General features: G+C 42.7%; 2 protein-coding genes across 4 annotated transcripts in view; both read left to right on the top strand.

Annotated features, from left to right (window-relative positions):
* Window positions 1-10,413: 10,413 nt before the first annotated feature.
* LOC143140336 (gap junction beta-4 protein-like) lies at window positions 10,414-20,405 on the top strand. 2 transcript variants are annotated; one of them, XR_012990636.1, is made up of 3 exons: window positions 10,414-10,520; window positions 15,884-18,357; window positions 20,320-20,405. XR_012990636.1 is itself a non-coding variant. In XM_076301143.1 (2 exons), the coding sequence occupies exon 2, from the start codon at window positions 15,937-15,939 to the stop codon at window positions 16,810-16,812; it is 876 nt and encodes a 291-aa protein (XP_076157258.1). In that variant the 5' UTR covers window positions 10,414-10,520; window positions 15,884-15,936; the 3' UTR covers window positions 16,813-18,611. The 2 variants fall into 2 exon arrangements, 1 of the variants encoding a protein (XP_076157258.1); XM_076301143.1 differs by lacking the exon at window positions 20,320-20,405 and having other exon boundaries at window positions 15,884-18,611.
* Window positions 19,473-23,337, top strand: part of pef1 (penta-EF-hand domain containing 1) — a 9,436-nt gene continuing 5,571 nt past the window's right edge. Inside the window, exons 1-3 of one of the 2 annotated variants that reach the window (XM_076301145.1) lie at window positions 19,473-19,493; window positions 20,320-20,623; window positions 22,938-23,093. In XM_076301145.1, coding sequence (XP_076157260.1) covers window positions 19,473-19,493; window positions 20,320-20,623; window positions 22,938-23,093 — 481 coding nt within the window. Of the gene's footprint in view, window positions 19,494-20,319; window positions 20,630-22,937; window positions 23,094-23,337 lie in introns of both variants that reach the window. The other variant, XM_076301144.1, reaches the window with a different exon arrangement.

Raw genomic sequence — 23,337 nt, 5'->3', positions numbered from 1 at the left:
TTGAAGAAACTTTTCCATTCTATTAGTTTTTTAAAAAAAAAAACATAAATCAGGGATTATACTGTATAGCAAAAAAGTCAGGGGATAGACATTTTTAAAATTAGGTTTAGGGAAAAATTTAACACATGCACTATGACTTGACAAAATCTCACTCCAGTCAAACACTTAAAGTTGGCAACCCTGAATATTTTGTTAAATGCACATGCAGAGGAGGAGCAGCGGGCTCGTTATGAGAGAGAGCGGGCGGGGCGAGGAAAGGCCCGTAGTAAAAAGTGCAGCTCAATGAAATTATTTTCTTATCTTTAATTTAAATAGTAGGCCTACAACATAGAACATCAATGTGTGGTGGTGATTTCGTGGTGCCCAGCCACAGTCAACGTATGGAAAACACTGAAGGTGTAAAATTAAAAATATTTAGCAGCACACGTTATGCTTGACGAATCGACGCTCATATTTTGCGTCGACGTTTTTTTTGTGAAAACGCGTCGACGCGTTGTCCCAGCCCTAGCACAGACAGATAGGTCTTTTCGGTTTTCATTAGGCTATTGTCTACACAGAGATCATAGGCTACAAGGCTACATCTTATTGATTAAATTCAAAGCTAATTTTAATAGCCTAGAAATCTAGACGCACCCTGGCAGCAAATATGTTATTGCCTAGTCTGGCTTGTCAGGCTATAATTGTAATGTTTATCACAGTAAACTACCACCATTAGCAAGCTGGTGTCTTGCAGATTCACGTGCTGTGCATGTGGCCACTGAGTGAAATGACGCGTAATGTAGCCTGGGGTTAGTTGGGTTAGTTAAACAACTAGGCTGAACAACAGTAGCCTATGTCGTCGGCTTATGACGATTCAGAAAAGGTTTGCCTACTCTGTTTTATAAACTATGTCTATTAACCTAAGCTACTATAACATAGTAACCTAAACAGAATATGTTATGAACGTTCAGCCTTAGATTTTCGAAGCTGCCAGATTATTGAAATGGATGGACCATGACATGGTTAAAACGGGTTTGATAGCCTACTTCTAAGCCTAATTCTGTATCTCGGCCCCTGAAGGTCACAGAGAGTTGGTTTTCGGCTAAAAAGATGTGGAAATGCCACATTTATATTAGTGTTATGAAGAAACATAGGCCCTAAAACCTTTACTTTTTGAGATATTCACGAAAAATTAGTTTTTGTATTGTGCACCTAGGCCACGTTTCATGTATCAGCCCCTGAAGGTTGTAGAGAATCATATTAGGTTTTGGTATGAATCTCATCTTATATCAATGTTATGAAGCACCAAACTCCCTAAATGACCTTAATTTATTTTAAATATTGATGCAAAAAATTAAACTTAAACTGTTGCAAAATTCTGTATTTTAGCTTTGAGAACCACCTAAATCTATGGAATTTATTCTGAGTTACTAATTTACTTGGATGGATCAGATGAATCTGGGATAGAAGAAATGTAGTTGACCTCTACTGTTGAATTTTTGTTTGAAACAGCTGTATTGTATTAGCCTGACGAGCCAGACCCACATTAAAATGTAGGGTCTGGGCACTCACCGTTCGCAGTGGTCAGTCCGAGGGGCGGGATAATCGGTTGTCTTTCAAATTCCCTCTGCACGCAATAGGACAGCGCTATGAGTCCCATGCGTTTCCCACCAGCGGAGCTAGTTGGCTAGTTCAAACTTTTGCCAACTTAATAAAAGCTTAACTCGTGTCACACTGTTCGCCAACAGCAACATCCATCTTATTTGTTTTCAAGTAGCAGGGAATTCAAGCCCAACCGTTGCAACTCTGCCATCAATCATTATGTTAAGCCCGCCTAACGACTCTATACACGATTTGATTGGCCTGATAGAAGTTTAATTTTTCGAGCTCACAAGCCAACGGAGAGTTGCTAGACTAGCCCTGGCAGCAAATGTAATTTGCTGCCGCTAGGGTGCGTCTAGATTTCTAGGCTAGTATTGTATTGTTTATCAGACTATATTTGTGTTTAACTCGTTTACTAAAAAATCAGTGAAGTTCTGCTTTTCCCTGATTTGATGATCTCCCATTTGACTGAACTGGCATGTGCTTGACATGTAAATGTCATGTAAATGAAAGCACAGTGTGCAACGTTTTCATTTTTAAATCCACCACAGGAACTTGGAGGAAGGTACTGTACATATAGATTGATAGATAGATACTTTATTGATCCCCAAGGGGAAATTCAAGGTCCCAGTAGCTTAAGACACCACAACATACACATAAACAGGATGATAAAATAACAAATCCACTAATAAGGACAGTAAAAGATACTAAATAAAGGATCCACGTGAATATACGAAGGATGTTTAAGCATGAGGCTCTTGCGTGACTGGGCAGGGACTGACTCTGTGTTTTAATATGCAATGGTAAGGTGCTCTATGAGGTGTGTGTCATAGTGCAAATAAGTGCAACAGTGCAGGGATAAAGTCTAGAGACCAGCAATAAAAATGGACAATATAAGAGACCAGCATTAAATATGGACAATATAAGAGATAAATGTAAGCATAGTAATAGTTATAGTATTATTATATGGACAGTATAAGAGAAAATGTAAATATGGTCATAGCCAATAGTCTGTTTAATCTTTTCTGCCCAAAACATCATGCCACCGCCACAGTTTTTTCCCCCAGGCAATAGCCCTCCTAAATAACTCTTAAACTTGGACTTCATTGCACTTTATTTTTATTTAACACAGCACTATTTACATTCCTATTAATTTATTGCTCATAATGGTCCTGTCTGTCCTTGTATTGTGTTTTTTTTGTCTTTCTGTTGCACTTTGTATCTCTGTATATAAAGTTGAATTGAATTGAATAAGAATTATAGCAGCAGTGCAAGGTTAGGAAGTGATTTGAAGTAATAGGATATCAGCCTTTGGTCAAGTATGAAGTTAGACCACAGTCCACAGTGGAGGGAGGGGTTGTGCATGTGGGCTAATATAGCCCATAAATAGTGTAGACAGTGTAAGCAGTAACATCGTGGGTGAGTGGACAGTCCGTACACAACATTGTTATAGGAGGCCATAAAAGTGTAGAAGAGGGTGGAGAGGCAGATAGACTAAGCAGATAAGCCAATCTCTTCTCTTCCCTTTTGTGAAGCATTGAAGAGTTGTATGTCCCTTGGGACAAATGACTTCCTCAGTCTGTCAGTTGTGCATGGCAGTGAGCGTAGTCTCCAACTGGTCAAGCTCTTCTGCTTTGGAGTGGATGACAGTCATTGTCTAAGACGTTGATTAGTTTGTTCAGGGTCCTTTTGTCTGATATTAAAGTGCACTACAGTTCAGCTCCCACGACAGAGCCAGCTTTTCTTACCAGCCTGTCCAGTCGCCCAGCATCCCTCTTCTTAGTGCTTCCTCCCCAGCATACCACTGCATAGCAGAGGCTGTGGCAACAACAGACTGGTAAAACATCCAGAGGAGCTTGCTGCAGACATTGAAGGACCACAGCCTCCTCAGGAAGTACAGCCTGCTCTGCTCTTTCCTGTAGAGTGCTTCAGTGTTGACTGACCTGTCCAGTTCATTATCCAGGTGTATCCCCAGATACTTGTAAGTGTTTACCACCTCCACATTGACCCCCTCAATGGTGACTGGCAACAGAGCGGACTTAGACCTCTAGAAATCCACCACCATCTCCTTGGTCTTAGCAGTGTTGAGTTGTAGGTGTAGGTTGTAGGAGTTTGCACCACTGCACAAAGTCCTCCACCAGGCTCCTGTATTCCTCCTCCTGTCCATCCCTGATACACCCCAGAATTGCAGTATTATTCGAAAACTTCTGCATGTGGCATGACTTTGTGTTGTAGCAGAAGTCTGACATGTACAGGGTGAACAGGACTGGAGAGAGCACAGTTCCCTGTGGCGCTCCGGTGCTGCTGATCACAGTGTCAGAGAGGCAGTTCTTCAATCTGACGAACTGTGGCCACTCTGTCAGGTAGTCTGCAATCCAGGATATTTTGAGCATCCCCACCCATCTGCAGGAGCTTGTCACCAAGTCTGAGGGGTTGGATGGTGTTAAAAGCACTGAAGAAGTCAAAGAACATGATTCTCACAGCACTTTTCCCCTTGTCCAGGTGAGAATGCGTCCTGTGTAGGAGATATGTGATGGCATCGTCCACGCCCACTTTCTCCTGGTATGCAAACTATAGCGGGTCTAGTGCATGCCGTACCTGGGGTTTGAGTATCCCCAAAACCAGTCGCTCCATGGTCTTCATCACGTGTGATAACTGCCGTCACCTTACAAAAACCTATAATTTTTGGACTTTCACTTGGTTTACATTGTTTCTTAGAAGGTTGTTGGGGTCATCATCTAACAAAGAGCCATAATCAACTTAAGCACTAGTATGCCCAATGAGTAGATTTAGAGTTTTTGCCCAAACAAACTGCATGGCTTTCATGAGTAGATTTACAGAAAAAGGTGGCTTGGGCGCTGATTGATTCAGTGATAAAAAAAAGGTTTTTCACGAATATCTCAGAAATTAAAGGTTTTAGGGCCTATGCTTCTTCATAACACTAATATAAATGTGGCATTTCCGCATCTTTTAAGCCGAAAACCAACTCTCTGTGTAACGGTGCGGTTGCCCGTTACGGCTACAGTTTATTTCATACGGGAGCTAAATACAAAGATCGGACAACGTGATTTACAAACACACTTTATTTGCACACACGAACACGAACGGCATCCAGCATGGTTGCAGCAACTGCAAACCACAAACGCATACAGGACAATAAGCCTTACTTTCAGGGTGGCCAACTGAAGGTTGAGGGAACACGGACATTTAGTAAACTTTTCATTGTGTCGGACAATAGCGCTTCCTGGTCTGGGGACGGAGAAAAGACCCGACGGAAAGTCGCAAGAAACATTATAAGGTCGTGGAGTGTGACGTACGGAACAAGCAGAGGTCAAGTGTGCAGGACAAGAGGGGTGTTTGGGACGTTCTGGTTATTTATGATGTGTTTAAGGTTATGAAATGATACAATAAGATTCCCTTGTTATGAAACTGTGAGTTTTATGGTATGGAATGTATTAATGGATATTTATATTGAGAAGATAAATTTTGTTAATTAATTGATTGATTGATTGTGCATTGGTTTAGTCGGCAGAGGTAAATTCTCTGGTCGGACTATGGTTGAAGGCAGAAGGAGGTAGAATGGTCTGAGGTGAGCAAGTGATAGCCCCTGCTAATAGACCTAACACTCGTTCTGTGATTTGCAGCAGTTTGCCCCATCATTGAAAAGGGTTGTCAAAGTCGATTGGATATATTTTGGAAGCTCATTGATTGATTTGAGATTATTGTTTGGAGTTTGGTTTTTCTTTTCTTTTTCCGATTTTTCTTCATACTGGTTCATGCATGCAGCTGCTAAGGTGGAAATAAAAACCTGGCTACTTTTGAGAAACATCACCACTGTCTCCTGTTTCCATCACCGCAACGCCAGCCCGATCACACTCTGCAACCTTCAGGAGCTGAGATACAGAATTTCAGGTCTAAAAAGTGGGCGTGGCCGTTTCAGGGCCTTACCCCACCTAATTTTTTGGGCTTCTTGCATTTTTTTCTTTATTGGGCCCTAAATGAACAGAAAAACATTGGCTCAAATGTTAATCATGATTTGCAGCCTTGACCCCATCTTTTGCCCCAAACTGACCAGACTATAACTGCCAAGTGACCTTACCGTGCTCCCAAACGTCTCCTGCAGCACTGTGCCTGCGTGCACCTTCTGAGAGTTCACTGAATGTATGACGTCACGGATTGGTGGCCGCAAGGCATTTCAATTAACACAGAACATTTTTATTTTTGTAAATTTCTAATTTCACAAACTATTAATGAGACATTTTAGCGAATATTCACGTTGGAACTAGCGGAAGTATTAAACATTTTAAAAAGTAAAAAACGGGTCTTGTCAAAAGGGCACTTGGACATCAAAGGGGCAAAAGGGCGTGTGCTGGAGCCCCTGTAGCCCCCCTTCTCTGCACGTGCCTGCTCTCTCTCTTCTCTCTCTCTTTCTTTGTCTTTCTTTCTCCTCCACTTCTCCACTCTGTTTCCTTACCGCCTCAGTTTGTATTCTGTCTCCTCCCTTGTATTGAATACAGGGCGTGCCCATGTCAGGAAGAGGAAAAGAAAATAAATTTACAAGAAAGAGGAATGATAACCAACCCTACTTAGGAATGCTTGAGCCTTCACCTGTCACAATTTAAATCCCCAGATGCTAGTTTTCACCTAAGTCCTTAGTCATCAGAGACCAGTGTTTCAGCAGTCAAAAACAGGTCTGATGAGAACATCTGCTGTGTTTCCGTGTTCCATCTATCCTGGTCCTGTGTTCTATCTGCTCTGGTTCTGTGTTCTATCTGCTCTGGTTCTGTGTTCTATCTGCTCTGGTTCCGTGTTCCATCTATCCTGGTCCTGTGTTCTATCTGCTCTGGTTCCGTGTTCCATCTATCCTGGTCCTGTGTTCTATCTGCTCTGGTTCCGTGTTCCATCTATCCTGGTCCTGTGTTCTATCTGCTCTGGTTCTGTGTTCTATCTGCTCTGGTCCTGTGTTCTATCTGCTCTGGTAGGAGATGGGCATCTGTGGAGTGTAGAGTGTGGAACGGTGTGTAGGAGATTTGAAAGATAGGGAGGGGCCAGATTGTGGAGAGATTTGTGCACTAGGAGAATGATTTTATATTGAATGCGATACTGAACTGGGAGCCAGTGTAGTTGCTGGAGGATGGAGGGGATGTGATATGATCCCATAGCCTAGCACAGCTGAGCACCCTAGCAGCAGAGTTGTGAATATATTGTAGGCTGTTTAATAGTGTTAATTTTGTCGCCTATTTTTAATTTAGTCTTAGTCTTAGTCTTGTGACAAAATGTCCTTTGTAGTCTTTGTCATATTTAGTCATTCAAATATCATTTTTGTTAGTCAAGTTTTAGTCGACTAAAAGTCTCGTCATTTTAGTCTAGTTTTAGTCAAAAGAAAACTAAAGGTATCTTAGTCTTAGTCAGTTTTAGTCAACACATTTTAGTCTTTTTTTATAACAAATTATTTCTGATTACCATTTGAGTCAAATAGTGTTTCACACATCTCAATTTTCCAACAATATTGTGTGTCCACAGGGCTACTCGTCTGTTATAATTACTCATTCTGATTTTTTGTCAGTCAGTATGTTTACATGCACAGGTAAGTCAAGCTACAGTTATAGCTCGGCTGGGATTTGACCATAGACAGTAAAAGATTTGACTGGACCACTGTCACTGGTGGTCCGCAAACTATCCCAAGTGGTCCGCGAGCAGACGTGGTAAAATATAATATAGTTGAGTTGTTTGCAATATTGAACCAACTTGTATGTAAAAACAGTTCTGCAACACTGTCTATGTAAGATATGCCAGTTTAAATCATACAGTATGAATCCACACAATAAGCAAAGTGCAAAGACAATAAGCAAGGTGGTTCAGTGAGTAGGCCTATAGTGTAGACTAATTATAGGCTACTGTTGAAGTAGGTCTAATCTTTTTTTTTTTTAGCTAGGGTTAGTTAAGTGGTCCTGAAACTGAAAAAGTTTGAGAAACACTGTCGTAGACCAAAGTATTAATGTTTTACTCCGCCTCGCTAGACGGCGATATGCGCCCAAACACAACACATTCCCCAAACAGACTCTCCATCTTAGCCATAGCTAACTTGCTAGCGAACTTTCCATATTAGCTTACTTGCTAGCAAACTTTGCATCATCAGTCTAACTAGTTAAATAGTTGAGATTACATGATGAACATTTTCGTATGGACATTCTGGGGGATGTTAATTTGTATGAGAGAAGCTTCAACTTCTGGGTATGTAGCATTGTGGCATAAAGCTTAGGTAGTTAGCTTGCTAACTCTGGCAGAAAATCTCCAGTGTTCTTGTTCCATGTAGTTTCGTGTTGCAGCCACAGGGTTGCAGCAACAGCACGTAGACTAGCCTACAGGAAAGCTGTTGCGTATGAACTCATTCGGAATATTTTGAAAACGTAACAGCTAGATATTCTGTCTTCTCATTTTGTAGACGAAAATGAAGAGAGATTTTATCTTAGTTTTTATTTCATGCAAAACATTTTAGTCTCGTCTTTTTTCGTCAACAATAATGCATCTTAAGATAGTCTTAGTCAGTGTTTCAGGACATTACTGCCGTCTCGTCATCGTCTTGTCTTAGTCATGAAAAAAAAGGTTGTTGACGAACATATTTCCTCTCGTCTCGTCTGACAAAATTAACACTACTGTTTAATCTGTTGGATGAGATGCCAATGAGTAGGGTGTTGCAGTAACCTAACCTGGAGGTGATGAAGGCATGAGTAGGTGATGAAGGCATGAGTAGGGTGTTGCAGTAATCTAACCTGGAGGTGATGAAGGCATGAGTAGGTGATGAAGGCATGAGTAGGGTGTTGCAGTAATCTAACCTGGAGGTGATGAAGGCATGAGTAGGTGATGAAGGCATGAGGGTGTTGCAGTAATCTAACCTGGAGGTGATGAAGGCATGAGTAGGTGAGTAGGTGATGAAGGCATGAGTAGGGTGTTGCAGTAATCTAACCTGCAGGTGATGAAGGCATGAGTAGGGTCTTGCAGTAATCTAACCTGGAGGTGATGAAGGCATGAGTAGGTGATGAAGGCATGAGTAGGGTCTTGCAGTAATCTAACCTGGAGGTGATGAAGGCATGAGTGACAGTCTCACAGGCAGATGGGGTGAGAGGGGCGGAGTTTAGAAATGTGTTTCAAGTGGAAGAAGGCTGTTTTGGTGATGTGATTGATGTGTGAATCAAATGAGAGGGTAGAATCGACCATGACACCAAGGTTTTTTTAGCTCAGCAGAGGTGGTGGTGAAATAACCAGGAATGGCTAGCTGAGAATGTGCCAGTTTTTTCAGTAGGCTATATGAGGGGTGGAAATGAGGATGCCTTCTGTCTTGTCTTGGTTGAGTCATAGCATACAGTATGTAAAGGTTTCTGTTTGTCATCTTGATTATTTCTCTCTTTCTCTTTGATGTGCCGTCTCGTTATTTTCAATATCAGTCTGCAGTGTTTTGGGCTGATGGTTTTGAGAGCAGAGAAATAGGAAATATGACCACGACAAAACTCCCCAGGCATACTATAATCTATACTACCTCTGGCATACTGTAGTCTATACTACCTCTGCTGGCATACTGTAGTCTATACTACCTCTGCTGGCATACTGTAGTCTATACTACCTCTGGCATACTGTAGTCTATACTACCTCTGGCATACTATAGTCTATACTACCTCTGGCATACTATAGTCTATACTACCTCTGGCATACTGTAGTCTATACTACCTCTGCTGGCATACTGTAGTCTATACTACCTCTGCTAGTCTATACCACAGTTTAGTCTATTAGAGAAATGAGGAAACTACTTGATTATGTGTACTGATTCTAGTTAAATTAATACCACACACACACACACACATACAGAGAGAGAGAGGGGGAAAGAGAAACAGACAGTGACGCATACAGACAGAATGTCAAACACACACACACACACACACACACACACAGACAGACAGAGAGAGAGGGAGAGAAATTGACAGACACAGACAGACACAGTCTCACACACACACACACACACACACACATATTCAGCCTCACAGAGCACAGTCTGCATATCTACCTCACAGCGTTACTTGTTCATGTTGTAATCCTAGCTTGAGACCCCTTTTACAAATCTCTTCCAGCAAGACCGGACATCTGAACAACCAGACTCCATCAGGGAGGAGCCTTCAGCTCATCAAGAAAGCTGTCTGGGGGAGGGAGAGGTCTCTGACCTGAGATCAGTGATGGCATGACTCAGACCTGTTTATAAACACTGGCCTATATGTTTGGTTCTAATGGAACAGGGAGTAGGAGCGGTTCTAAACGGCATTCTTGCATGTGCTCTGAGTTTGTACAAACTGGTGGGGATGTTTGCTTTGGTTGACATCAGTGTGCTAAAACGCATGGAGAGCTGGAGCCAGGCCATGCAGCTGTGTGTGTGTGTTTCTGTGTGTGTTTGTGTGTGTGTGTTTGTGTGTGTGTGTGTTTGTATGTGTGTGTGTGTGTCGGGCCATACAGCAAGTCGGGCCATGCAGCTGTTGAGAGCTAAGCTGTATTCTGATTGTGAACGCAGCAATCAAAGACGGATGCTCCATCATAACACACACACACACACACACACGGATGCTCCATCATAACACACTCTTACGGTTGAGCAATGAGGCCATCCTTGCGAGGTTTCTACGCACTACTGAAAAAGAAAAGAAAAAACAGCGTCTAACAGAGCTGATTCCATGTAGACGTAGCAAGCTGGAGCAGGCCTAGGGTTGCCTAACTGTCTGAAGCAGTGGAGGTTCTAGGCTACACCTACACTCGTGTTTTGTCACTCACGCACACACCCTGAAGGCGAGGCTAAATCAGAAAACTCTATCTAGCAGGTTAGTCCAGATTGTTGCAATGCATACATGATAGGAACACGAAAGCTGGTTTTGATTTCATCTTCTTCACGGCTTCAACAGGTAAGGAATGAATATTTCATTGTGACTTTATTTTCAACCCAACAAAAAATATAAATTGGGGTTTGAAGATCAGTGTAAATGTTACTGCTACAGGCAGAAATTTAAAGCATGCCTTAAGTAGCCTACTTCACCATGGATGCTATGTGTCGTCATGGTAAATATTTTCCCCAAAAAACAGAAATTACACTTAGGGTACTCTCCGAGGGTACTCTCACTGGTTGCCATAGGTACTCTCACCGGTTGTTTTCAAAAATAAGCCAACAAACAATAATGTAGCCTAATGGCACATCCTAGTAGTCTATGCCTCTGTCTGCCCTGTCTTGCTAAGTGTTTTAAAGAGCAGGGCATGGCAGTGGAGTCTCTGCCATGTCCCGCGTTATGAACAGAGCACTATCTGTGTGCCTGCACACTCGCTCGTCAAATTGGATAACTTTATTCACAGCTAGAAGTAGGCCACAGACAGAGGAAGGCTTTGACGAAGCCAACGAAATTGTTATTCCTGAAAGCCTAGGCATCGAGTAGGGAGGCATATGATCAATCTTTTAAAACTGACCCTATTGTTTGATATACCAAATGACAGCATCTCTTTCCCATCTACAAAAATAGATTAACATACTTGCCTGGACAAGCAGTGCAATAAATGTGAATACAAAATGGTTGTCAAGGGTGAAATATGCGGAAAACTATTTTAAAAGAAACATTCCGTTTCCTTCTGTCGACGTCACGAAAGAGGGACAAAAAGTCTGACCTCAACTATGTACAGCATGTTTGAGAGGTGAACAGTGGACTGGTGCCAAGTGAAGATAATCTGTCTGTTTTTTCTGTTTTTCTTCTTTTATTTTCCTCTGCGACCGTGTAATTGGTTCTGTCATGGCTGTGGCGTGTGATCTCAGAAATGACCTTTCCTGCGTCGCACCATTAGCGTGGGAGAGAAGTGGAAGGGAAGAAATTAAAGAATGAAAGGCACGCTAAGTGCCAGCGCCGTCAATAAATTAGCTCCTCACCCTCCCCCCACCGGGAGACCTGCAGAGCCATGCCTCTGGTCCACACGTGTCCAGCATTACGGTGACATTTCTGGGGGCAAGTGGACTGTCAGAAGTCTGATGCGTGCATTTGTCACCAGACATCCATTACTGCTCCTAATGCACTGTCGCCCCGTAGCCTCTGATGAATGACAGATGAATAGGCACTAAGGTGATTACGTTTGATTTTTAGCAATGGAAAGTGAGATCCCCTTACTGACATTCAAGTTCAAGTAACTGAATAGTATGATGGATATGCTTAGATATGCTGCTGTAAGACCTCGATAAATCAAGTGGGCTAAAGAGACAATGGAATCAGTCACTCAGCTCAGCTGTAGCATCTGACAGGAGACTTCAGATAAAACGAGGCTCAGCTCGGCTCTACCACACAGACAAAATGCAAAACATGGAACAAGTATGGGCTGATCCCAGAAATACAGTGTTTTTTATTCACATTCCAGTATGCTCCAAAAACAAACAAACAAACCCTGAAATCTGCCTTTTTTTAATCTCTGATCAAGAATGACCGGATTAGGAGTGCCTTGCCTTTATTAGTTACAGACTTGTTTGGGGTCTCAGTGAGCACATTTAAGGTAACTGCATTCAGATAAAGTCTCTAAGGTGTCTTGGCTGCAACCACGGAGCCCGAGGACACTTCATTTCATCCCATTTCAGAGGGATATTTCAGTCAGAACATATCAGTTTTGCATCTTTTCCACCGACTGGAGAGATTACATTTCCGTGCATTGCTTTGTGGCACTCTCTCTGCTTTTAAAGGGACACCAGGCAAGCCTGATGCTTTTTCTCTATGAAACTCCCCCCTCGCTCGGTCTGAAGCTCTTTTCTTTTTCTTTGCGTCTTCCGTCAAGGGTTTTCGCTGCTTCTTCGCCGGCTCTGCCATTATACACACGTTTGCAACAATCTCTAGCGTTTTGTTAGCCTGCCTCTGTGCTGTAAACTGATCCTGCTTCGGTCGGCGGGTGGGATACACCGAACTTGCAAGTGGGATATTCTTCCTACAGGCAGTAGGGGCGGGCGAGAGATCCTTCATTCGCCCCGTAATGAGTCATTTAACCATATACCGACTTACGAAGATGATTAATTAACACGAAAACGTTGCCTGGTGTCCCTTTAAAGCAACACCAAAAAACTTTCCCTCTGTCGCACGCACGCTATTTGTTTATCCAGCATTGGCTTTGCAAATAACAATGTCCGCTGTAACACTTGTTTACATTAAATGTGCAACTGATTGTCACACAATAGACTAACTTCAAATCTGGGCCATCAGAAGATCTAAGGTATTTTTCAGGAGGGAGTAAAACACAAGCACACAGGGTTAAAGCAGGTTTAGAATTTTAGTTAAATTACAATTATATACATAGGTACAAAAGCTCAGAAGATAATCATTCAATCAAAAACCTTTCTGTTTCAGTTAAATTTTCAATCAGTAGCATAAGTTCACTTTGTTGAATTTCTACTTACTTCCTATTTGTTTCTAGTTTCATTCCTATTTAAAGAAAACGATTTATTTGTCTTTTAATTTCCTATTTTGTAGAAAAACTAATTGAATATTTTACTGTAAGCTAAATTCTCTATTAAAGTTAAGTTTTAAATTCAAGTTATTGGAATGATTTAAACCTCAAATTTAAGTTCAATACCTCAAATCAAAATGCACATTCAAATCCACATAGAACATGTGGAGCAATTCAACATCAGTAACAGAAATACAAGCAAGTTGACATTTACAAAGCAATCTTTTTTTCAAGTAGCAGTCAATTCTCAGTTCGTTAGGTTCGGTTTTCTATCAAAGTCTTTTTCTGTTGTCGTTACATGTGTTGTCCATGTCCGACAAAGCATTCAGTTCAAAGCAATAAAAGTTTGTGTCGTTCAATCAAACTGAGAAAGGTAAATCTTCAATAAAGTCTTTTCTGAAAACTGACGTTGTGAAAACTGATGAAGTTCAAAAGAAATATCTCAAAACAGATATGCTAGTCAGTAATGATGCAGGCTATATACTCTGGAGCTAGCACTCAAATAGACAAAAAACATAAAAGGCTGTAGCTTTAAACAGCACGTTTCGTTTCACACAAACGGTATCTGAAAGTATAATACTTTAAATCTTGACCTTAACTGACTTTAACTAAGTCGTTTAGTCGCATTTGGTTTCTTTTAATGTTCTCACTCTATCGTTTCTCAGCGCTTCTTTTTCCCTCCGTCTTCGTTCTCTTTCTTTTCTGGACTGACGAGTTCTTAGTTAAGTTTCGATTTCCTTTGTTCTCTCACTACATCCTGTAGAGGGAGCTCTAACATTTTCCTACTCATTAAAACTATTTTAAAGCTATAGAGTTCATTTTTATTCACTTCTTAATCAAATGTCTGCAATGCATATTTCCTGTTGTCATTTCTTTCTTAGTTTCAATAAAATATAAATCAATAAACTAAACACTGTTTTGATGTTTATTATTATTCATCTTATTTTGGGTTCTTATAGGTTAGTTTGTAAACCTGGGTTACACAAGGTAGAATATGTTGCATGATTTATGAAAGTACGATGTATTGCGACATCTAACGCAAGTCAAATTTGTAGTTTCAAATTTTGTATGTCTCATTCCATCGAACTACAGATCTGCTACCCGATCTGGCAAACTTACATAGTGCGGTTATAGCCGATAGAGGGCTGTGAAGCAAATGCAGAAGTGCCGTTCACTCTGTTACAAGTTGATGAACCACTGAAACGATTTTGGAAACATTATTTTAAGGTACAAAAAAAAACTCTTTGGTGTTGCTTTAAAAACAGCATTTGCATGGCTTTGCATTGGTCAGTATTGTCCGAGTCAGAAATTAAATTGAATTTTTCCAATGACATCTGGTTATCGGGAATGTTCCGGAACTTGCCCAAAATATGCACAGGAGATGCTCTTCTTTGTGGGGTAACGAAATAAGGTTATGGGAGGGGAAACAGTTCAAAGGTGCTTTCCAGGGTAAATCTGAAAAGACTGACTGCCTAGTCCATTTCAGAAAACTTAGAAACCCTTGTGAATGGCCCTTGAACAGTGAGAGCTAGACCCATATGAAACAGACTCTTTGGTTGAATGAGGCCTTTGGTACCAGTTTTCAACCAAAACAGCTCTTCGTTAACCTAAACAAGATGGCAGAGAACACCCACACAGCTATGACACAATGTCTAAACACGTCTTAAAAAGAGGGGTGGTGCGCACATCCAAAAAAAGTTTCCACAGGTGCTAGACAATTGTATCAGGTATCAGGTTGGTCTGCACACTGTTTTTTTTGCTCCAGAAGTAAATTTATTTACTTAAAAAGGCAACGTTTTGATCGCTTAGGATCTTCATCGAATCGTTGCCTTTTTAAGTAAATAAATTTACTTCTGGAGCAAAAAAACTGTGTGCAGATCAACCTTCCACTTACAATGTCCAATCACAATATTGTAATGCCGGCCCAAGGAGATTAATGAGAACAAACTGCACTGCAGTGTCCCTGTTTCTTAAGGCAAATTGCAGCCGTTGTGTATTTCTAGGAAGTTTACCGGTATATATTTAATCCCAATTCTTTAAGCACATAGGGCTACTGAAGAAATAGAGGCAATAAAACAGAAAACAATACATTTCCCATATTCAGTTTGTCCCTGAGATTTAATTGGCACACAACCTTGTCTACCTCCGCTAGCTTGTCTAGTCTCCTTTCACACAGCTTGGGATTGAGCCGCGCAATTTGAGTTATTAATGAATGAATGAATAAATGAATGAATGAATGAATGAATGAATGGCTTACCATGCAGAAACACAGCGATTGTGTCGTGTGTTTGCCCTCTGCTAACCCACCCTTTTACACACCCAATTAATGGACTTGGAGAGTGTCGGTCTACATAACACTGCACGCCGGGAGAACATCCCTCAGTGGCTCATTCAGCTGGGCTTACTTACAATGAAAGAAAGGGAGACCTATACAAATATTGAAGGACAGCGTTGCAACAAAAGAATGGGTGTGGGAGGCTTTTGGGATCGATCTGTTTTGAAGCCATAGAAACAGAGCAGTTTGGTTTTTATAAAAGTCGAAAAGAGAGTTTTAGCGTGGGAGCACAGCAAAATTGATTGACCGAAAGAGTATACAGAATGCTCATCGTCTTAGTTCATAGAACACTTTTCTGAATGCTTTTGAAACAACAACAAAAACAAGTCAAGTCAAGTCTTGACTTGACAACAAAAACAGCACGTCAATGCAATGTTTAAAATATAAATGGAAATCAGATGGAGATACTGAGATACTGAGATAGGGATTGTTTTCTTTCAAACACATTGACCAATCTGTCCATTTCTTTTCCAGATCTCCACGTCCAGGTTCCTGTGTAGTCAGGCCCTGACCATCTCTCCGAGAAGATGAACTGGGGGGCCTTAGAGTCCCTCCTCACGGGGGTGAACAAGTACTCCACCGTGTTTGGGCGCGTCTGGCTCTCCATGGTGTTCGTCTTCAGGGTCCTGGTGTTCGTGGTGGCCGCCCAGCGCGTGTGGGGCGACGAGAACAAGGACTTTGTGTGCAACACGCTGCAGCCGGGCTGCTCCAACGTCTGCTACGACCACTACTTCCCCATCTCCCACATCCGCCTGTGGGCCCTGCAGCTGATCTTCGTCACCTGCCCGTCACTGCTGGTGGTGGGACACGTCAAGTGGCGCGAGCAGAAGGATCTCAGGTACACCACCAGCCACAAGGGGGCGCACTTGTATGCCAACCCGGGGAAGAAGCGCGGCGGCCTGTGGTGGACGTACCTGCTGAGCCTGATACTGAAGGCCGGCTTTGACGTTGGCTTCCTCTACATCCTCTATCACATCTACGATGGCTACGACATGCCCAAACTCTCCAAGTGCAAGCTGGCGCCGTGTCCGAATGTGGTGGACTGCTATATCTCTCGTCCCACGGAGAAGAAGATCTTCACGATCTTCATGGTGGTGTCGGCGTGCGTCTGTGTGGCCATGTGCATCTGCGAGATGGTCTACCTGATCTGCAAGAGGATCCAAAAACTGTTCGTCAAGCACAAGAAGAACCGCCAGGAGATGTTTGCTGAGAGCCACGAGCTCGGCGAGCTCGCACCGCCCAGGACCACTCGGTACAAGCGGTCCGACCCAACCGCCTCCAGGGCCCCTTCCCGAGGCCCGTCCAGACCCCCGTCCAGAGCTCCGTCCAGAACCTCGGTCCACAACCTCCACAACGCCAAGCAGGAGGAGGCCGCCGCCACAGCGGAGAAGGGGAAGAACTAAACCACATGGCGCCTGGCATCAGGGTGGATCTGGCCCGGATTGTACCCGCATTCGGGGCCGATACGGGGCAGGTTCCAGGCCAGCTCAGATCCATCCAACAGACAGCTGCTTTCTGGACCGGACAGGTGGTCCTTGTGTTTGTTTGGGCCTCTGTCTCAATCCTGCACTTGTCACAATGAGAGGACTTTTTACTGACTGGAGATGACCCTCACCTCCATTGAAGGGACGATGAAACAGGTTTCTCCGCTAAGTGGAGGTCCCCGGTCTAGCCATGTTCTCCTAACCCCAAATCATAATCGACAACAAAACACACACACTCAGTGGTGGAGGAAGTACTGAAACTCAGTACTTAAGTACTGACAACAAACGTGTTTGTCAAAGAGAAAAAAAAATTATCATAAAATGTAATGTAAAAAGGAACGATGGTGTTGTAGAAATGCAGCGGAGTAAAAGTACAGGTAATTTCTGCAATATGTAACAAAGTAAAAGTCAAAAGTACGCACTATAGATTCTACTTAAGTAAAGTACAAATACATGGAAAATGTACTTAAGTACAGTAACGAAGTACTTGTACTTCGTTACATTTCACCACTGCACACACTACATACATACACACGATACACACACACTACATACATACACACACGATACATCTGAACATCTGTGATATGATTATATATATATATACATCTGTGATATGATTATATATATATGTATATATATATAAATATATATATATATATATATATATATATATATATATATATATATATATATATATATATATATATGATTATCGATATATATACACACACATACCCACACACACAATATATAAACAAAATCAGCAATACTGAATGATGAGACGAATAAAGGTCTCTTAACTGACACACAAACACTGATATGAAGGTGCCACAGACAACAGGGTTCAGTCAGGATATTACATGCCTCAGACTGGACTTTATTATCATTTTATTTTATTTTATTTTTATTTTATCATATTTAAAGGAATGAATGTTTTGCAGGAGAAGGCTGAACACCTGTGGACCAGGAGGAAGGTGCTAACTAAAGAAGCTTAAATAACGCACACAACTGAAACAGTCTGATCTTGAGTAATCTGTTATTGTGTGTATGTATGTATCTATGTATGTATGTATGTATGTATGTATGTATGTATGTATATGTATGTATGTATGTATGTATGTATGTATGTATGTATGTATGTATGTTTTTGCTCACACTTTACTAGGACAGATTGCCCACAGACTCTCTACAGATGCTCAGATTAGATATTCAACAAAAATTGCACATGCTGAGCCCTTTGGTGTACACATGTGTGTGTGTGTGTGGGTACATCATTTAACGACACAGCCACCCTTTGGCGTACACGTGTGTGTGTGTGTGTGTGTGTGTGTGTGTGTGTGTGTGCGCACCGTGTGTGTGTCCTGCTGTTGTCATTTAGGGTGAACATAAATGTCCTCTCCTCTTGTCCCCTCAGGCAGCTTGAGCTTGAATCTTAACAAATGATCTGGGCGCACCATCCAAGTAAAGTATTAGCTTTTTTTATTTGTTTGTTTGTTTGTTTTTTGTCAACTAGTTTGTTTATGAATTCTTGAATGTTTTACGAGTCTTTTTTTTACATCTGAAGTGGTTTTATTTGAATATGAAGAAGATTAATGTTGCCATCTAGTGACAGAAATGATATGAACATACAAAACTTGCTTTTGATTTACTATGGTAAACAAATTTATTTTACAAAGTCTACAAATACAGTTTCTATTTCTATATAAATATTCATTTTGTAAAGAAAACTGCTATTGAGTCTTTAATGGGTAAACACAAAACAAGTGGTCCAACACGAAATATTTTCTCTCTCTCACACACACACACACACACACACACACACACACACACACACACACACACCTGTAATGATTGCCCAACATAGGCTATTACGTTTAGGAAACTGAAGGAGTGGCAATAGAAAGCATTCCATTAGTTACATAAACGTGGGAGTTCCACACAACTTGTTGGCTGGTAGACTTTTGACATGTTACATGACAATTAAGTTAAGCCTACTATAGCCCACATGTTTGGGCTATAGCATGAAGATAAACCAGATAAGAACACTCCTCATAATCTTATCTGAAACAGGTGATCAGTAGGTCTACTTCTTACTTCAGCATATCAACACAGTCTACATGATCATGGATCATATAGCGGAATCAGACTTGATGTCCGTCATGAAAAAAGGAAAAAGTCAACCATAGGCCTATGCATTGTTTTTTGGTGGTCAGGCTACAGTTCCTATACACAGTTCATGGTATAATATATTTTTGATATCAGATTGTAGCTGTCTAATACACAGCCTACTTGATAAAATAGGAGATTTTTTCTTAGTGAGTGTATCCTACTTATAGATAATTGTTTGAGTGCAACGCAAACTCCCTAGATAAGTCACCGCATACTTCCCCTGTCAAAAACCATTGCAAACAAACAGTGTGTGTCATTCAGCAATGCGTCAGCTTTTCCGATCTGCTGGACCAATCAAAGAGCTTAGAGAGAGGTCCAGCTTTGATTGAGTTTGACTTGGTCCAATCAGCATGCGAAAGGCGGGCTTGTATATATACTGGTGAACGGCGAATGAAGAACTTAGAGAAATGAGTTTTCATTACGGACAGGTAGTTTCCGGGTTGGGTATTCATTTTTTAAGTGTTGATTATATGTTTTCATTGTGATTATGTTTGAAATTGTGGATTGTCTTTGTCTAGTGTCGGTTTTGTTGGTGTTCACGTTAAATCGACTCATGTTCACGTTTTTGTTTTTTAGCAAACTTGTTAAGCTTTACTGATGCTAGCTTTGCATTAGCCTAGCTACCGAACTATAAACAGTACACTTAAGATTTAAAACATCGATACGTTGGTAAACTGTTAGACTATGTGTCTATAAATAGCGACTCTGTCTTTGTGTTATCGAGGGTATAAGTTAGATGAGCTTTATAACGTCATTAGCGGTGTCGGAATAGGAGTTAGCTATAGAGGATGATTGCTAATGTTTTGGAAGTGCATAAATCTTGTTGCCTACTTACTGATGATTTATACTAATGGACGTTTGCGTGTTTTTTGTTTTCAGTCCTTCCGTCGTTAGCAACATCTATAAACGGACTGCACCACCAGACACATAGCTACAGAGACTCGTTGCAGTGAGAGGCGTCCTTTTCTGTTGTTTTATATGGGCAGTAACGCACTGGGCGCCTCACGTTTTGTGCGCCTTCTGCGCTTCGCCCGGAGCGCCACGAATTGAAAAAGTTCAACTCACGGAAAAGCGCCCGACGTCATTCCTTTTTCGATTAAAACGTAGTGTAGCCTACCTCGCGTTTTACAAGCGTCAAGCTGCCTCCTGTCTGATCGCGCCTTAAAGTGCACCCTCTGAATGCCAACTGCCAAGTCAAGTTATATTCACATTGAAATGAACTCAGTCTCGCATGTCGTGCTTTCTGTCTCACAGGGCTATCCAGGTGGTGGACCTCAGCATCACCCCCCTCCCGGGGCACCTTATGGGGCCAGCGCTCCACCTGGGGGTCCCGCTGGGGGGTACGGGGGCGCACCAGCCCAGCATGGTGGGCACTACGGAGGAGGGGCAGCCCCGGGAGCGCCCTACGGTGCCTACGGAGCTCCGCGTGGACAGTACGGCCCAGGGGGCGGGGTGGCCCCGGGAGCGCCGTATGGAGGCGGTCAGGCACCGGGAGCGCCGTACGGGGGAGGATACGGACAGCCTCACGGGGGACCCTACGGACAGCAGGCACCAGCAGGTGGGGGTGAGATGTGTGGAGGATGTTGGTTTGTGTGTGTGTTTGTTCCATATCAGCAGTTAGGAAGCATGGTGTTTCTTGTACCCTTGAACCTGTAAAACTCATAATGTTTGTGTGTGTGTGAGTTTGAGAGAGAGAGAGACTTAGTGGCAGACGCAATACCTACCCAGTTGTGGAAAAGTTTGGGTTTGTGTTTTCGAAATCAGTACACTACAAAATCAAGTTTTCATTTACTTAAAAAATAATTTAGCATTGGTCTAGGTTAGGTGAATGTGAGTTGTGTGTTTAATGGGTGATGAGGTAGTCGGTTCCCTCAACACTGTATTAGTAGAAGCTATAGGTTAGTTAAATATGAGTTGGGTGTTAAAGGCAGAACATTTAACTAGTGGAATTGCTTCTTGTTAACGGTGTTGTGCACTGCACACTAACTGGTTTGGGACACAGGTTCTCATCAGCTGTTGTTAGACGCCTGACTGCTGGTTTGGGACACAGGTTCTCATCAGCTGTTGTTAGACGCCTGACTGCTGGTTTGGGACACAGGTTCTCATCAGCTGTTGTTAGACGCCTGACTGCTGGTTTGGGACACAGGTTCTCATCAGCTGATTGTTAGACGCCTGACTGCTGGTTTGTTGCTGTGTGCTTAGCATTATGAAAGATGAAGTGAAGGGGGTGTGATCATAGATATTAGAAAGCTAGTTACCGCATTGTCCGTCGAGTTCTATTAGGTGGCATACGTGAACGTGGCCGCCATATTGCTGGGGACAACACCTTTACTGTCTATGGGCAACACTTGCCGGCAATCAGAGACACCTGTCTGATGTCCAGTCAGAGTCACCTGTCTGATTTCCAGTCAGAGTCACGTGCTCCTCCATTGGCCTCCAGTGATTGCTGCCCCCACCAAGATGGCGTCGCTATTTACGTACGATCTGGAGCCCAGTGCGGTATCTAGCTTTCTAATATCTATGGATGTGATGGTGTGGGGAGTACCCCAGGGTGGGCGCCTGCAGTTAAAGTCCCTATCGGGAGGCTGTTTGCTTGTGTGTTTAGTTTTACTTTTAGTTTTGTTATTGACTGGTATTTTGACTCCCCATCTGTTTGAACTTTTATTTTGAGTTACAAATAAACCATTCATTTGTATGTTTACTTCCTTGTTGTGTGTTTTCCTGTTAAGTTTAAATGAATAGTTTACGCCTCTGCATGTCCCTAGGCATTAACATTCAGGTGTAATAGTGACGGATGCAGATCAGAAGCAGGTTTATTGTGTGTGTGTGTGTGTGTGTGTGTGTGTGTGTGTGATGGGTACAGGAGAGGGGATGTGGTGGTGGTGTGTGTGTGTGTGTGTGTGTGTGTGTGTGTGTGTGTGTGTGTGTGATGGACACAGGAGAGGGGATGTGGTGGTGGGGTGTGTGTGGGTGTGTGTGTGTGTGATGGGCACAGGAGAGGGGATGTGGTGGTGGGGTGTGTGTGTGTGTGGGTGTGTGTGTGTGTGATGGGCACAGGAGAGGGGATGTGGTGGTGGGGTGTGTGTGTGTAGGTATGTGTGTGTGATGGGCACAGAAGAGGGGATGTGGTGGTGGGGTGTGTGTGTAGGTGTGTGTGTGTGTGTGTGCGCGCGTGCAGTGCTCGCTTGTTGTGCCCCACAGGCTGAGTCATAATCTGTCTCTCTCTAATGGCCTTATCTTTCTCCCACAGCGGACAGAGCCCATCTGGGTACATCATTTAACAACACACACACCCTTTGGTGTACACGTGCGTGTGTGTGTGGGTACATCATTTAACGACACAGCCACCCTTTGGTGTACACATGTGTGTGTGTGTGTGTGCGCACCGTGTGTGTGTCCTGCTGTTGTCATTTAGGGTGAACATAAATGTCCTCTCCTCTTGTCCCCTCAGGCAGAACCTGCTCATAAGCAGCCTCCCCTGCTCCCAGTGTAATGCAGTAATATGTCAGTAAGAAGCTCTTGAGCACAGTGAAGAGCCTGCTCCGTAGTCAGCAAACAGCTCTGGAGTGTGTAAGGACCCTTGAGTTGCTTCACACAGAGTTGTCTCAGTTAACTCAATGTAGTGCATGACCAAGTGATGCTCAGAGTGAGAGGAGAGGCTTGATTGTATGCACCATAACGATCAGGGGTGCGTTTCCCAAAACCCATAGTTGCTAACCTGTTAGCAACTTAGTTGGTTGGCAATGAGAAATTGCATTGCATTGTATTGCATTTTAGGAAACACACCCCAGGAGTAGAATGTTTGAATAGAACACGTGTTTTGTTACCTGGGAAACATAATGAAGTGGTACGCATCCTGTTCCTCCTCCTAGGCAACGTGCCCCCAGGAGTACACCCAGAGGCACACCAGTGGTTCAGCACGGTGGACACGGACCACAGCGGCTACATCAACCAGAAGGAGCTCAAGCAGGCCCTGCTCAACTCCAACAGTACGCCCTTCAACGACGAGACCTGCATGATGATGTTCAGTGAGTACTCAGGCCAACACAGATGGAGGGCATTAGAGAGATGGAGAGAGAGAAAGACAGAAAGAAAAGAAAGATAAAGAAATGAAGGCACTGGGGAGGGGTGGGGGAACAAGAGAGGGAGAGGGGGAGAATAGGTATGAAGAAAGAAGAAAAAAAGTCACAATTAATTTGTGTAGCATTGCCGTCCTAATAGACGAGTCAGTGATTGCTAATTGAATGCATTGTACTGGCCTGTACTGGACAT

Source organism: Alosa pseudoharengus, unplaced genomic scaffold, assembly GCF_046254945.1.
Source record: "Alosa pseudoharengus isolate Yale_2024_CS ecotype anadromous, Long Island Sound unplaced genomic scaffold, YU_APseudo_1.1 YU_APseudo_1.1_scf_23, whole genome shotgun sequence".
NCBI lineage: Eukaryota > Metazoa > Chordata > Actinopteri > Clupeiformes > Clupeidae > Alosa > Alosa pseudoharengus.
This window is presented reverse-complemented; position numbering and strand designations above follow the sequence as displayed.

Excerpts from the sequence above, each read along its gene's own strand:
- LOC143140336 (XM_076301143.1), top strand. The coding sequence starts at position 15,937 with ATGAACTGGGGGGCCTTAGAGTCCCTCCTCACGGGGGTGAACAAGTAC.